The sequence below is a fragment of the Diaporthe batatas genome, assembly GCF_019321695.1.
Source record: "Diaporthe batatas strain CRI 302-4 chromosome Unknown Contig00010, whole genome shotgun sequence".
In the NCBI taxonomy this organism is placed as follows: domain Eukaryota; kingdom Fungi; phylum Ascomycota; class Sordariomycetes; order Diaporthales; family Diaporthaceae; genus Diaporthe; species Diaporthe batatas.
In genome coordinates this window covers 1,446,252-1,460,440 of record NW_025408557.1, presented here as the reverse complement: position 1 = coordinate 1,460,440, position 14,189 = coordinate 1,446,252, and the positions used below count along the sequence as shown (strand labels likewise).

General features: G+C 53.9%; 4 protein-coding genes across 4 annotated transcripts; 2 read left to right on the top strand and 2 right to left on the bottom strand.

Annotated features, from left to right (window-relative positions):
- Nucleotides 1-1,533: 1,533 nt before the first annotated feature.
- On the bottom strand, nt 1,534-3,550 carry KVR01_008684 (uncharacterized protein). The gene has a single exon (XM_044784119.1). The coding sequence runs from the start codon at nt 3,523-3,525 to the stop codon at nt 1,720-1,722; it is 1,806 nt and encodes a 601-aa protein (XP_044642451.1). The 5' UTR covers nt 3,526-3,550; the 3' UTR covers nt 1,534-1,719.
- Nucleotides 3,551-4,577: 1,027 nt separating this feature from the next.
- On the top strand, nt 4,578-10,062 carry KVR01_008802 (uncharacterized protein; the record flags this gene model as incomplete). The annotated part of the gene is made up of 9 exons (XM_044792318.1): nt 4,578-4,966; nt 5,005-5,041; nt 5,111-5,194; nt 5,243-5,284; nt 5,354-5,398; nt 5,498-5,587; nt 5,991-6,534; nt 6,571-6,657; nt 6,845-10,062. The coding sequence occupies 9 exons, from the start codon at nt 4,578-4,580 to the stop codon at nt 10,018-10,020; spliced, it is 4,494 nt and encodes a 1,497-aa protein (XP_044642569.1). The 3' UTR covers nt 10,021-10,062.
- A 539-nt stretch (nt 10,063-10,601) lies between these two features.
- KVR01_008692 (uncharacterized protein) lies at nt 10,602-14,064 on the bottom strand. The gene is made up of 5 exons (XM_044782913.1): nt 13,598-14,064; nt 13,365-13,502; nt 13,148-13,295; nt 12,866-13,090; nt 10,602-12,809 (listed from the first exon to the last, which is right to left on the bottom strand). The coding sequence occupies exons 1-5, from the start codon at nt 13,709-13,711 to the stop codon at nt 11,983-11,985; spliced, it is 1,452 nt and encodes a 483-aa protein (XP_044642459.1). The 5' UTR covers nt 13,712-14,064; the 3' UTR covers nt 10,602-11,982.
- On the top strand, nt 10,768-11,910 carry KVR01_008725 (uncharacterized protein; the record flags this gene model as incomplete). The annotated part of the gene is made up of 1 exon (XM_044781955.1): nt 10,768-11,910. The coding sequence occupies one exon, from the start codon at nt 10,768-10,770 to the stop codon at nt 11,908-11,910; it is 1,143 nt and encodes a 380-aa protein (XP_044642492.1).
- Nucleotides 14,065-14,189: the final 125 nt, after the last annotated feature.

Genomic DNA, 14,189 nt, shown 5'->3' with positions numbered 1-14,189 from the left:
AGGTTGAAATGGGCTGGTCCAGCAACCCAATTTATTGGCATCTATCTAAACGAACTTGGAAGTCTAAAGTTCCAAGCAAAGGATTTGATCTAGAGGGGAAACAGACCAGAACAGAGAGAGCAGGCTTATGGTGCAGCTCGAATGCCTCAAGGCGATTTCAGACCATGGACGAAGACAGCTGTCCAATCATGAAGTCTTCAAACTTGAGTGGCATCGCCAGGCGAGGCCCAGTAGCATTCACTATTTGCGTTCAGTTCTTCGGTTATGGAGGTGTACGTCGACGATAGGTGACGTTTCCAGAGGGTGTCTTAGGGGACTCAGAGTTGCGACTATCCGACTAAACAGTATGACGCCCACGTGAAGGCGACTCGGCTGGCCTCTCAGGCGGTTGGGGCGCGGTCCCCGCCGGCTGGCCGCCAGTTCTGCCACGGGCGGAACCACTGTCTGTGACAAGCGAAGTGATACCCCCCCTAGCTAAATTCGCATATACGCACATACCACACAAATTTCTTTACTCTCTTTCTAAAGTAGTTTTCTTTTAATAACTCCTTTATTATATACCTAAAAAATATATAAAAAATATATTTATAATTATTATTAAAAACTATATAGAAATATAATTTTTAAATATTTATTTAATTAAAAATAAAATTTTATTAATATATATATAAATATTTATAAAACTCTTTTAAATCTTTATTTAAAATTATAAAAAGAGTACTTTTAAAATCCTTATTTAAAACTTAATAAAAGTATATTTTTAAAATATTTAATTATTTAACTTTTAAATTTTATTAAAATATATAAAAACTTATTTAAATAAATATTTTAAAAATATAACCTTATAGAATTTAAAATAAAGATTATAAATATATTTTTTATATAATTTTTAGTTAGTTAATTAGAGAGTTATTAAGAAAAGACTAGTTTTAAAGGGAGTAAAAAAAATTATATGGCACGTGCGTATATATGAATTTAGCCAGGGGGGGGGCATCACTTCGCTTGTCACAGACAGCAATAGCGCCAGGCTGGTTCCTAGCGGGCGACTCAAATGGTTCTTAGCTGTTTGGGCTTCCTGGACCATTTCCTATAACACCACTCATAGGGCTGTTCGAGCGGCCTTGGCTGTTTCCCTGGACATCACCCATAGCACTGAGCTCAGAGCCCGAGGAACTCGAAGCACTCGAAGACGAAGCTGACCGATCAGCAGGGCTGAAAGCTGAAGACGGACCGAATGGAGGAGAGCCAAGTGCCTTGATCCGGGCGCCGGAAGCATTCCAAAATGTCGACCGCATGGCTATCATTACCAGCAGCCTTATAGCTGGCGAGGGTGGAGTTGGTTATATCGGCCTTGTCGAAAAGAAATGTGCCGCCGTCTCCTACAACTTGCTCGTGGTGCAGATCGAACAGGGCGGCTCTCTACTTTCAGGGTCGCCCTTCCTCTTCGACGGATAACGAACAATGAAGCATCATATGTGCGGCCCAATCGCAGTGCAAGCATATACAAATTCGTCACTTCCTCTCGCCTTGAGATACGACTAGCAGTGTCCCAACACCTGGGTCTCGGCCTCGGCGATAGCTGTGACAGCCTCGGCTCTATTGGCTCGCTTCACCTCCGTGAACAGCAAGGCTTTTCTCTGAGCTGGTCGGCAACATCATCGTGACCTAGAGAGGCTATCCTCTGTGTTGATTACTGTACGCTACGCTCAATCTTTTACATCATGAAACAGCACGATCAATGTCACGCTGTAGCTTCCCCTGACAACTGTACCGCGGGCTCTCCACATCATCGTCCTCAAAGCCGATACACTTCCAGCACTGAAGAAGCTTGTCAGGGTCGTATTTCTTCTTAATAGCGACCAGGCGTGAGTAGTTGGGTCCCCACCAGGCCTCTTTCCAATCGTCTGTGAATGGGCTCGCCTCGTTAACATATGATGCACTACCGGGTCCAACTAGATCCTGTGCGAGCTGCAAGATCTTGGTCGCGTTCACCGCAGCCTCCAACCTCCCCTCGTAGGAGCTGTTGCCGGAAAGGAATACACTACTGGCGATATTCCACAGTGCGTCGTACCATCCAGGATGAACGGAAGTATTAGTATCATAGCCATTCTTACTGCCCTCGACCGTGAATGGCAGGTCTGCCGGTACATAGGTGGTCAGCGGGTCAAATCCGTACTGCTGCGCTTGCCTCAAGAAATCTGTGTAGGCGTCCTTGATCACTCCTGACTCGAAGAGGGACTTTGGTGCGAGCCGCCCGCTCAGGACTGGCCACGCGCCGGAAGGCCGCTCCTCCGGCCTGCTGTACTTGACCCAGACGTCAGCCCAGCTCGGCAGGACCTCCACGACGCTCGTGCCGCCGAGGGAGATGACATGGTCAGAAGCATTCAGCATAGACCGGGCGGCGTGCGCGCCCCCGTCGCTCAGGTTTGCAAAACGGGGCAGCGGATTCATATAAGTCAGGTAGGTGGCAGCAAAGTGGCCGCCCCAGCCCTGTCGAGCCCAGGTGAGTGACTCGTCGGCGACGAGCCCTATCCACTCGAGGGCGGTGTCGACGGTCAGGTTCCCAGCGGGCAGCACCATGTGGGCGACGGCGATGGGCATGGGCGCCGGCTCGACGCGCGACGTGGACTCGAGCACGACGCCAAAGGTGCCGCCGCCGCCGCCGCGCAGCGCCCAGAACAGGTCCTGGTTCTGGCAGGCATTGGCGGTGCGCAGCAAGCCGTCTGGCGTGACGAGGCGGAACTGCACGACCCTGTCGACGGCCAGACCGTACACGGGGCTCAGGACGCCGCGGCCGCCGCCGAGGACGAAGCCGCCGGAGATGCCGACGGTGGAGGACGCGGGCACGAGGATGGTGGCGTTGTGGGCGGTGGCGAAGGTCGTGGCGGTGTCGGCGGTCACGCCGGCGCCGAGGGTCACGACGGCGGCATAGACGTGCTGGGGACCACTGCAGCCGTCGGGCGTGAAGGAGACGTGGTGGCTCATGTCCTGGAGTTTGTGTGTCCAGAGGGCGAGGGAGCCCTTTTGGCTGCTGCGCGTCATGTAGTCATGGCCGCTGTTCTTGATGGACAGGGTCACGTTGTTTGTCCTTGCGAAAGCAAAGGCCTTGGTCACGTCCGAGGGCCCCTCGACCGCCACGTAGTAGGACGGGACACTGCCTTGGTTGCAAGAGGCGCCGGCGCCGGGCCGGGCCGCCGGGCCCGCCCGGGCGGAGCTGTCCAGGAGGCACTGGTCGGCGGGCTCCGACAAGCAGCCTTCACCCTGCCCGTTCATGTACCCGCCCGGGGCCTGGATCCGGAAGCCAGGGTTTGTGTAGTTGTCTCGAATCTGGGTGCAGAGAGTCTCGTCGGCCGTGTGCGCCATTCCGTTGTAGGTGCTGAAGCACGGCAGCGCAAGAGGCACGCCCCTCTCCAGGCGGCCGTCGACCGACGCATTGAACGCCGACCAAACATCACTGCTCAGACCGGGGGCCGAGATGGTCAGCCAGGGCATGAAAGCTGCCAGGAGAACTAGAAGCCATGCCATGATGGGCCGCAATAGTTGATCGAGCCTATAACTCAAAGTTCATGAGGAACCAGAGGAAGGGAGGCAAACAACTGGGAGGTGGAGACTGCAGTCTTCGAATATACCGCCAGGCCATCGGTCCAATGCGTCCATTTGGAATCATATCCGAGCAGGCCGGGCTCGGATATGCGCAGTAAGCAGGGCGTTACATAGTCATCAAATCTGCAGTGATTACGGACTTCAGGAGCACAGTATACTGACCCATGTCACGATGCAACCCTTGGAAGTCCAACATTTCCGCATCTCAATGCGGGGTCATCCAGCCAGTGCAAGAACGTACCTAGGTATTGTGTGCTTTCTGGGACCTTGAGAGTTTGGTTGTTCACGGCTCCAGAGCAAGACCGCTCGTTACCAATTCGATTCCTACACCCTCCAAGTTATTACCTGCATACCAGTTGACCCTCCTGCATCCATGGACACATTCTGAGCAAGCGTTGCCATGACCTGACGACGGTCTCCCAAGGCCGTGTGGGCACCCTCCAGCCAGGCCAGATCTTCACTATCAAGAGACCTCGTATGCAGGTGTGGCCTAGCTTTAGTCGGACGTTAAAGCCGTTGATAGCTAGCAGTGCACAGTCCAGATAGGTCATCTTAATTCTGAACTATTACGTCGCTGTATTCTTATCTAGTCTTGCTTCTATTCTACATATGTCTCTAGCTACACATGGCGCTTTCACTCTTATTATTACGAGGTGCTATTATAAAACTGTTTTTTATTAGTATATTATAAAGAGAGAATAGTTATATTTTAGACTATATATTGAATAATATTTTCTAATGCATATAAACTTGAAATAAATCTAGCTAAAGTAGTCTTATCTAGACTGTTTTTGTAACCATAGCTACTTAAATATGTATGTCCTCAGACATATACGGAATAGAAGCGAAACTACTTGAAGATCTCTCTTTATAATCGATAATACCAGCAACTCGATCCTAGCACAGGTCCTTGAACTTTTCCCATCAGCTTATTACATGTGTAGAAGCTCAATATCTCCCCACACATTGCGACCATGTTTAGGACGGCTCTCCTCGGCCTTGCCGGTGCCGCAGCTGTCCGAGCAACATCCCGGTTCGACACACCACCCGGGACACTTGCCGGTATACCATCAACAACCACCATCACCATCATACCAGAACCAACTACCACGACCGTCCGAACGGGTCAGCCGGGTACCACAGGCCCAGACAATGCACCAGCAACAACTACCATCACCATTGTGCCCGAACCAACCACCACGACCGTCAGAACAGGTCGGCCCAGTGACGTTCCAAGCACAACCACCATTACCATTATACCAGAACCAACCACCACTACCGCCAGTGACGTGCCAAGCACAACCACGGCTTCGAGTGACAGCTCTTCCACACACTCGACCACAACTGACTCGAGTAACAGCTCGTCTGCCACCGTGACAACAGCCCCAAGCTCTGTTCCAGCCACCAAGACAAGCCAGAGCACAAGCCAAACTTCGTCGTCACTTTCGTCTTCGACAAAGTCAGAGACTGGCCATCCGCCTACTTCTTATCCCACGTCGACTACTAGTTCCCCTACGGAGCAACCCAGCTCATCATGGACGACAAGCTCGAGCACAAGTCAGAGCACGAGCCATTCCTCCTCTGTCTCGGTGCCTCACACCACCACATCAGAGACTAGGCCTCCATCTTCGCGAACCAGTTCCTCCTCGACTGTGACCAAGAGCCCTACGTCTTCTTCACAGTCAACAACTAGGACGTCGTCTTCCTCTATGACCAAGAGCCCTACGTCTTCTTCACAGTCAACAACTAGGACGTCATCTTCCTCTATGACCAAGAGCCCTACATCTTCTTCGCAGTCAACAACTAGGACGTCGTCTTCTACCGCTACCACGAGCCCTACGTCTTCTTCCACTGCGACCACGAGCCAGTCCTCGACTTCCCAGTCGACATCTAGCCCTTCTTCTACAGGATCATCCAGTTCTGTCTCTACCGGGACGAAACGCCCTTCTTCTTCACAGTCAACGTCCACTCCGTCATCTACCAGGTTCTCTAGTACAACCGTGACGAAAAGCCCGACTTCTTCACAGTCAACTTCCACTCCGTCATCTACCAGGTTCTCTAGTACAACCGTGACGAAAAGCCCGACTTCTTCACAGTCAACTTCCACTCCGTCATCTACCAGGTCCTCTAGTACAACCGTGACGAAAAGCCCGACTTCTTCACAGTCAACTTCCACCCCGTCATCTACCAGGTCCCCTAGTACAACCGTAACGAAAAGCCCGACTTCTTCTTCTCCACGATCAACATCCACTGATTCCACAGGGTCATCCGTGACAAAAACACTTAGTACAACTTCTCGCTGGACCACCAAGACTAAGAAGCCAGATGAGTCTACAACCAAGGAGACAGGGACCACCACTAAGAAGCCAGACGAGTCTACAACCAAGGAGACAGGGACCACTACCAAGAAGCCAGATGAGTCTACAACCAAGGAGACAGGGACCACTACCAAGAAGCCAGATGAGTCTACAACCAAGGAGACAGGGACCACTACCAAGAAGCCAGACGAGTCTACAACCAAGGAGACAGGGACCACCACCAAGAAGCCAGGAAGTACCACAAAGTCAGGCAGTACCACCACGGAGAAGACTGGGAGCACCACAACAACCAAGTCAGGCAGTACCACCACTGAGAAGACTGGGAGCACCACAACAACCAAGTCAGGCAGTACCACCACTGAGAAGACTGGGAGCACCACAACAACCAAGTCAGGAAGTACCACCACAGAGAAGACTGGGAGCACAACAACAAAGTCAGGAACCACCACCGAGAAGACAGGAACTACCACAAAGTCAGGCAGTACCACAACAGAGACAGGAAGTACCACAAAGTCAGGCAGTACCACCACGGAGAAGACTAGGAGTACTACTACGAAGAAGCCAGGACATACCACAACCAAGGAGACAGGGCATACTTCTACTAAGCAAACCAGCTCGAAGACTACTCCGGTTGCTCCAGTTCCAACAGCCCCAGGCGTAGTACAAGATGTCATAAAAAGTCTTGACAAATCGAAAAGGCATTCAAGAAACTTGGCCATTGGACTCGGGATTGGATGTAAGTAGCCCACTTACCATTTAGAGTCGCTATGATCTCCCAACTACCCGATGGCTATTTTCCCCCACAGTCAAACCTACACAGGGGACTTGCTGTTGCTATGACAGGCTATTCCTCCAGCCTCCTCCCTCATGTTTCGCAACATACACCTATACTTGTTGTCCCGTTGTCTAACTCGTCTTTACAGTGGGTCTTGGTATCCCTGGTGCTGCAGTCCTCGGCTGGTTTGCAAAAACATGGTCGTTGAGTATGGGAACTCCCTTGGTCGCCGACGCCTTGGGCAGATCCTTGCCGCAAGCGAATCTGGGCTCAATTCCGGACTGGACAGGGTCCAACCTGGCGAGCCCTGTCGGCGATCTGGGCAGCACTTCCCCTCTCTCCAGTGGTAATTTCGGCAACCTGCCCTTAAGCTCCAGTGGTTCGAGTAGCTGGGAGACCATCTATTCAGGAGACGATATCTCAAACTGGCTGGACAATATCGGAAACGGTGGTTTCGATAGTCCGTTGGAATTCCCTGATGGTCCCGGCTTCCCTGACCCCCCACACTTTCCTCAATCACCGGCGCCGGGGGGCCATCCCGGTCCTCTCTTACCGAATCCCGAAGCCCCGGTGCCCCCAAGCCCACCATCGCTGCCTGGACTTCCTGACGAGTATCAATGGCCCAATTACCCAGCAGAGCCCCAATCTGATCCTGGACAGCCGTACGATGAAGATATGTTTAGTGATGCGTCGGACTGGGTACCTCATTCTGACCGGGGGCCTCACATTCCTGATGAGTGGAGTGACCCGTCTGCACCTGATCCCCCTGGGAACGACCCTGGATCTAATCCACCAAGTGGTAACGAACCCTCGACCCCTGGGAACGACCCCTCGACCCCTGGGAACGATCCTATATCTGAACCACCAAGTAATGGCGACCCCTCTATCCCTGGAAAATACCCCGAATCTGATCTACCAAGTGATGACGGCCCCTCGACCCCTGGGAACGATCCTGAATCTGAACCACCAGGTCCTTACGACCCCTCGATTCCTGGAAAATACCCTGAGTCTGGTCCACCAAGTGGTAATGAACCCTCGACCCCTGGGAACGACCCTGGATCTAAACCACCAAGTGATGACGGCCCCTCGACCCCTGGGAACGACCCTGAATCTGAACCACCAAGTCCTTACGACCCCTCGATTCCTGGAAAATACCCTGAGTCTGGTCCACCAAGTGATAATGAACCCTCGACCCCTGGGAGCGACCCTGAATCTGAACTACCAAGTGATGACGACCCCTCGATCCCTGATCCAGAGCCACCCAGGCCTCCTGAGAACAATAGACCAGATGATGGGTCTGACTCTGAGCCTTGGTCCGAATCTGATTCATCAAACTGGAACTCTGATGATGGGCCTGTTATGGTGATAGATCCGGGTACTGGGAACAGCCACATGGTAGACTTTATTCCGCCGCAAAATCACCTTCCCTCTCAACCTCCCTCTAGTTGGCTGCCTCCACTGCCGCAATTTGGATCTGAGCCAAGTTGGCCAGATTTTGGAGGGGAGGTGCAGTTGGGCGCCGGAGGCGAGAGCCTGGGAAGCGAATCAGAATCGCTGGACAGTTTTATTGACAGAATGGAAGACCGGGGCTACAGTGAGACGCAAACTCTCAGGCTCCTCAAAAAGTTCAAAGACGACGTGTCAGCGGTAGAGGCTTACGTGGCAGAAAAAGAAGCTGCCAAGTCACGACCAGGAGCCTCTTCACGGGCACGACGCTCCGTACAAGCTGAGGGTGCTGGGGGCGCTTCAGTAAGCACTGTTCACGCCTCCACCATCATCAACCAGGCTTTTGATATGGCATGGACCGGGCTTTATGGTACTGCTCCCAATACGCCCGGTGCAGCGCCTGGTTTGAACCTGGATGTCAGCACATCGCCACTTGTCCAGAAGGCTGCGCACTTGGCGGCAGAGTCAAAGCCCTGGCCAGAGATACTCAGGGGATTCAAGCTGGCTGGCGTTCCTGCTCGAGCGGCAGGGAATACTTGGACCATCGTGGAGAGATCCATGCAGTTGCCCCCTGGTGCACCGCAGAGTCGATTTGAAGCCGCCCTCGACACTCTCTGCGGTATCATCACTCCTCAAAACTTGGCCATTGCAGAAGCTGGTATCGTCACAGCCCGAGAGAAAAACTCCGAGGATGTCTGGAATGCTCTACGACATGCGCGGTTTCCTGAAAGCCACCTCAACAGGACGATAGAGATCGCTAACCAAGCCGTCAGCTCGGCCATTGAGCGGGGACAAGACCCCATCGTTGATGCAATCGAAGCGATAAGAAGCGCGTTCGTTGTGGCTGTGGGTGAGACTAGCTCTGGTGGCCTTCGCGAGCCAAATTTGGACATGAAGCAAGACCTCTACGAGTTTCTCAAACGCTCACACAACTTCTGGGCCCGGTACATGAATGCTGTGTACGGCACCTTGAAGCAGCTCGAAGCCAAGCCACACAACAAGACCCTCGACGATATCCTCAAGGCCGGACCACCACCGAGGGTCCCGGATTATAGGGGTATCTCCTATCCCTACCGACGTGGACGGGTCGCCGGCACTGGACAGAACCCAGTACCTGTCCTGCCCGGCCAGCCTTATGGAGATTTTATGCACATGAATTCGACAATGCCATGGTTCTGTAGGGGCCTGCCCATTGAGGCGATAGATGAATCCGCACGACAGTTGACCCTTGTCGTGGGTGGCCTGATTCAGTTGAACGGCGATCAAGACCAGAGAAACGTCTACCTTTACACCCTCAAGGCGAATCAATCGATGACCCGCGTACTGACAGAAGAGGTCCCAAAGGCTATCTGCAGACTGCACATGAATCCAGGCACCCTGAGGGACTATGAACTCTGGAAGGACCAGAAGGCGATGGGATTCGATGCAACATATCATGCACTGCTGAGAATGTGGAGCACAGTGCTGAAGAGCACCGCGGCTCCAACAAAGGTTGAGACGTATTGTGCGACGCTCTCACCAAAACAATATTCCGAGGCACAGAGTATGTCTCAAAAGTATCTCTTGGACACTGTGCACAAATGGGGCCCCCCCCAGACCCCGCGAGACGCGATCCAGGCAGCTGCGATATACAACAAACCCATGTTCCAATGGTTGCGCACATGGGCAGTCCCGGTTTTGACGTGCAAGTTGAACATGGAACTCAAGCGGTCCACCCTCGGCAAGGACGTAAGGTCCAAGTATGAGGACGCCTGGAGCCAGATGAGGGGGCTATCGTGGCTTCTTGAGAACATCAACGCGGATCGCCGACCCTGCGAAGGCCTGGAGATGGCAGAGCCTGAGAAAGTGGGGCATTACTGTGCGCTCGATCTACCCTAAGGCTCTTTCTTGTAGCTGAGGGAGCCATCATCTAGAACCCTGGCGTCTAGGAGCAAATACAGATTGTCCCACATTGACCAACACGATGAGGCACGTCGCGAATGGTGGCACAAGCATTCGGTCATAGGCGCTTCCTACATTCGTCGCCTTTATACTTCACTCCCTTCGACTCACTTGAATAGCTACCCCCTAACTGCTCTTGATGAGCTCAGTTCTCGTTAGAATCACCAACTAATATACTCGTTTTCCTCTACAAAAGATAGCTGGATCTGTAGTGCAGAAAATGCAGTATCAATGATGTTTGTTTTGAATTTCCCATGATTTCAAATGCCACAGCTGTTACAGATAAGCCCTGCCGTTGGAAATCTGTCGAAAGATATCGAATAGCATTGCCGAGGTCTTCATGTCATCCATGGATAGTAGCAACTCGAATGAAGTCGCCTGCAGGCGCTGCTCTGCAAAAACTTGATGTTTCCATTGACTGCCCAGGGGGCTTTGTTATCCTCGTCCGTTGACTCTCCAGAAGAGCTTTGACCTTATTTGAACAATTTAGATCTCCTAAGAATCATCAATTCATTTCACTTTGCAACCTTGGGAAGGCCTTGTAATACTCAGTTGTCATGTAATGTAGTCGCGCACGGACCACATGCAAGCCCGCGAGGAAGCTATTCATGAAGACCGGCTGCCAGAACCTAGGCACCTCCCGTCTACTCTTTCAACATCCCACACAGGGAGGGCCCAGGCAAAATGTCAGCCTCAAACAGAACTCCAGTAGTCTACGCACTCGGGTCCAACGGATCCGGCCAGCTAGGCATCGGCCATGACCAAGACGTCTCCATCCCGCGGCAGGCCATCTTCAGCCCAGCAGGATCCGAGCCCACGTCGCCCATCGTCCAGGTCGCGGCGGGCGGCAACCACACCCTGCTGCTGACCCAGGACGGCCAGCTCTTGTGCGCCGGCGACGCCTCCACGGGGGCCTGCGGGCCCGCCACCAACACTGGCGAGCAGCAGCAGCAGCACGTGGTACACCCTGTCAGGCTTCCCCTGGCCACAGACGACGGGACGGCACCGGCGCCCGTGAGGCTCATAGCCGCGACATGGGAGGCCTCGGTGATCGTGCAGGCAGACGAGCTCGGCAGGAACACGGCGGTGTCGGCGTTCGGGGTCGGGATGAAGGGCGAGCTGGGGCAGGGCCAGTTCATCGTGCGGACACCGGCGATCTCGCGCATCAAGGACTTCCCGCCCGCGGGTGCCGAGGTCGTGGACCTGGCCGCATGCATGGGTCACGTCGTTGCGGTGCTCAGCAATGGGGCGGTCTACGGGTGGGGCAACGGGCGGAAGGGACAGCTGGGCACTGCTGTGGATGGCGTTGCGGACGAGCCGCGGCGGGTTGAGGGCGTGAACTTTAAAGTTTCGCGGGCCGTCTGCGGCAGGGAGTTTACGTGCCTGTTCGGTGCACCCGAGAGCGGTGAAATCCTTGTGCTGGGTGCGGACAAGGCAGGTGTCAGATCTGCGGCGCCGGCCACGGCCCTGGACTGGAAGGACGTCGGTGCTAGCTGGGGCGGCATCTATATCCTTCAGCAAGATGGCTCGCTGGTTAGCTGGGGAAAGGATGACCATGGCCAATTGGCGCCGCCGCAATTGCCGAGATTGAGTCAGATCCGCATCGGTAGTGAGCACGCTGTTGTCATGACAGAAGGCGGCGACGTGCTGTCTTGGGGCTGGGGCGAGCATGGCAACTGCGGTCCTAAGACCGAGAACAACGACGTCAAGGGACGGTGGAACACGATTGCTTCCAAGAAGTACATCCCATCCGGGTCTGAAATAGTGGGTGTCGGCGCAGGCTGCGCGACAAGCTGGATAAGCATCACGATTCCGAGCCAACCTTGAGTGGTCACCAGTCAACCTGCCCTCTTCAGCGGCGTTTACAAGGGACTTCCGCCTTCGAAACCAGCCTTCACATCAGCCAGCATGCGTCACCAGTCTGTAAAGAGACCAAACCTGCGGACTTCGGACACCCTTTGTGTCGGTTCCACGAACGGTGGTGCAGGCCCTCCAGCATCGCCCGGCGGGTTGGTTTGGGTATTGCCGGAGTGATCGCTGATCCGCATGGTAGAAGGATTCTGCGAGAACGTCAGTCGCCATCAGCCCCACACACCCACGCATACTCACGGGCTCGTCACTAGCATCCCACTCCAGCCGAGGGTTCTCGCCATCTTCCTCATCGTCCGGGTTCATGGGTGCCCACAACTCATCGTCGTCTGGCTGCGGGAGGAACAGCGACTCGGATTTGAGCGTGGACTGAGGCTGAACCAGCGGGGCTCGGATGTCGAATTGAGAGGAACGTGGGGCCGTTGACCTTCGCGCTGGCGGTGGCATCTTGGCTGGCTGCTCTTGCTGTTCCCTCCTCGGTGGAGCAGCAGGAGTGGCTTGTCGGGATTCGTTGTTGGCTGCCGCAGCCGGTGTGTTGGGGCCGGCGCTCAGGCTTGGTCTGGCGGGCTTTGGGGCGGCTTTACCCTGCCCCTTCTTTTGCACTGTAGTGCTCTTCTCATCCACCGTCATCAGGATAAACTCGCACATGATGCCATCCAGGCCATAGAAAATTTTCATCGGGCGGCCGGGTCTCGAGTAAGCGGCATTCAGAGCACCGCTTGTGTAATTGGCGTGCTGGAGGATGGCACGGAAGTCCTTGACACTTATGATGATGTGAAGCTTGTCGGCCACCTCGATATCGTCGAACTCGTCCATCTCCATTGCGATTGACGTGTGGAGTGGTTTCCTTAGTACAGCTGACGTTTCGTCAGGCCTGACACGATAGTGAATCCAATAATGGAGGCAACCTTACCATCGTTGTTTGCGGTTGCTTGCTTTTCGGTGAAACACGTAAAGTTGACAACATTCTCACCGTCGGTGTTGATGTCGAGAAGATCAATGCCGGGCCCAAAATGCTCCATCAACGAGCGCAAAGTCCTCGACTTCACCGACCAGCGATTGCCGGCCTCGTTCTTGTCGAACTTGGCATGAATGGGAGGTTTAGCTTCGAACGATAGTCGGTGTGTCGCAGTGATGCCTGCCCGAAGCCTCAGAAATGCAAATCACTTGAGGAACAGCCAGAGACCAGACGCACCATTACGGCAAAAGATTTTGGCGATGAAGCGGCTTTTCTTCCCCGGGCCATCATCAATGATCACATCGCACGTTTCTATGGTGGTGACGTTCTCTCGGTCTCTGTTAGGGTCGCCACCTGAGCGGTTGCGAAAGACGGAGAGGAGTGCCTTGGCAGAGGTCAGTATAGCTGGCGGGGGCCGGGGGGGGGGTGGTTGGCAGAGCCGGAGAGGGCGCACCTTGATATATATCGAGCAGAAGAACCTCTCGCGGTATTCTGTATTCTCATCGAAGTGGAAGCGCGAGAAAAATCTGTTGGCCGCGAATGTAAAGGATACGTAGGCCGACTTGGAGAGGTTGAGCGCAGTGAGGACCAACTGGTCAGTTGAGAATTTGGTTCGTTCAGTACCTAGATCGGCCAAGGCGACCAGAAGGACGGCTTCCCATGAGGATTCCGGGCAGCGGGACTGACCTTGTCCTTCTTGACCTCAAGCGACACGTCGTCACTGAACTTGTGGATGCAGACCAGCGCGTCGTTGAAGGCGCTCACGCCGTCCTCGCTCAGGGTGAAAGTGACGAGAGCCATGCCAGCTAGGGGCCTCTCAGCCAGCCGGCACACCCTTTCGTAGCTGGCCAATTGCTTGGGGAATTGTGCACCGAGAGTTGCGTGAGAGTCGGTTTCAATGTCGACGTTACCGGCGGGGGGCTGACGGTGTTGACCCACGAGGCAGGAAGGAGGCAGAAATGACCAAAGCCAGGATGTCGCGCCAGATCAGGGTTGTCTTGTTATGTACACTCGGTTTGGGGCATTCCGTCCTTTTCATTGCGCAGATCACACTGCAGACCAAGCACGAGATCCTCAGTAGAAATGCATTTGAGCTTCATCTGTTCCTCAGACTTGAAAAGGTACACCAGTAGAACAGCACTCGCTCCCAATGCAACAATCTCCTTTGCTGTTTGTTGTACCGGCACGACAGCGTAGAGACGTACCTAGGTACCTGGGTACCTAGGTAGGTAGGTGCTAATGTACGCAGGTAGGCAGCCTAACCTTTTTCGGCCCCTCT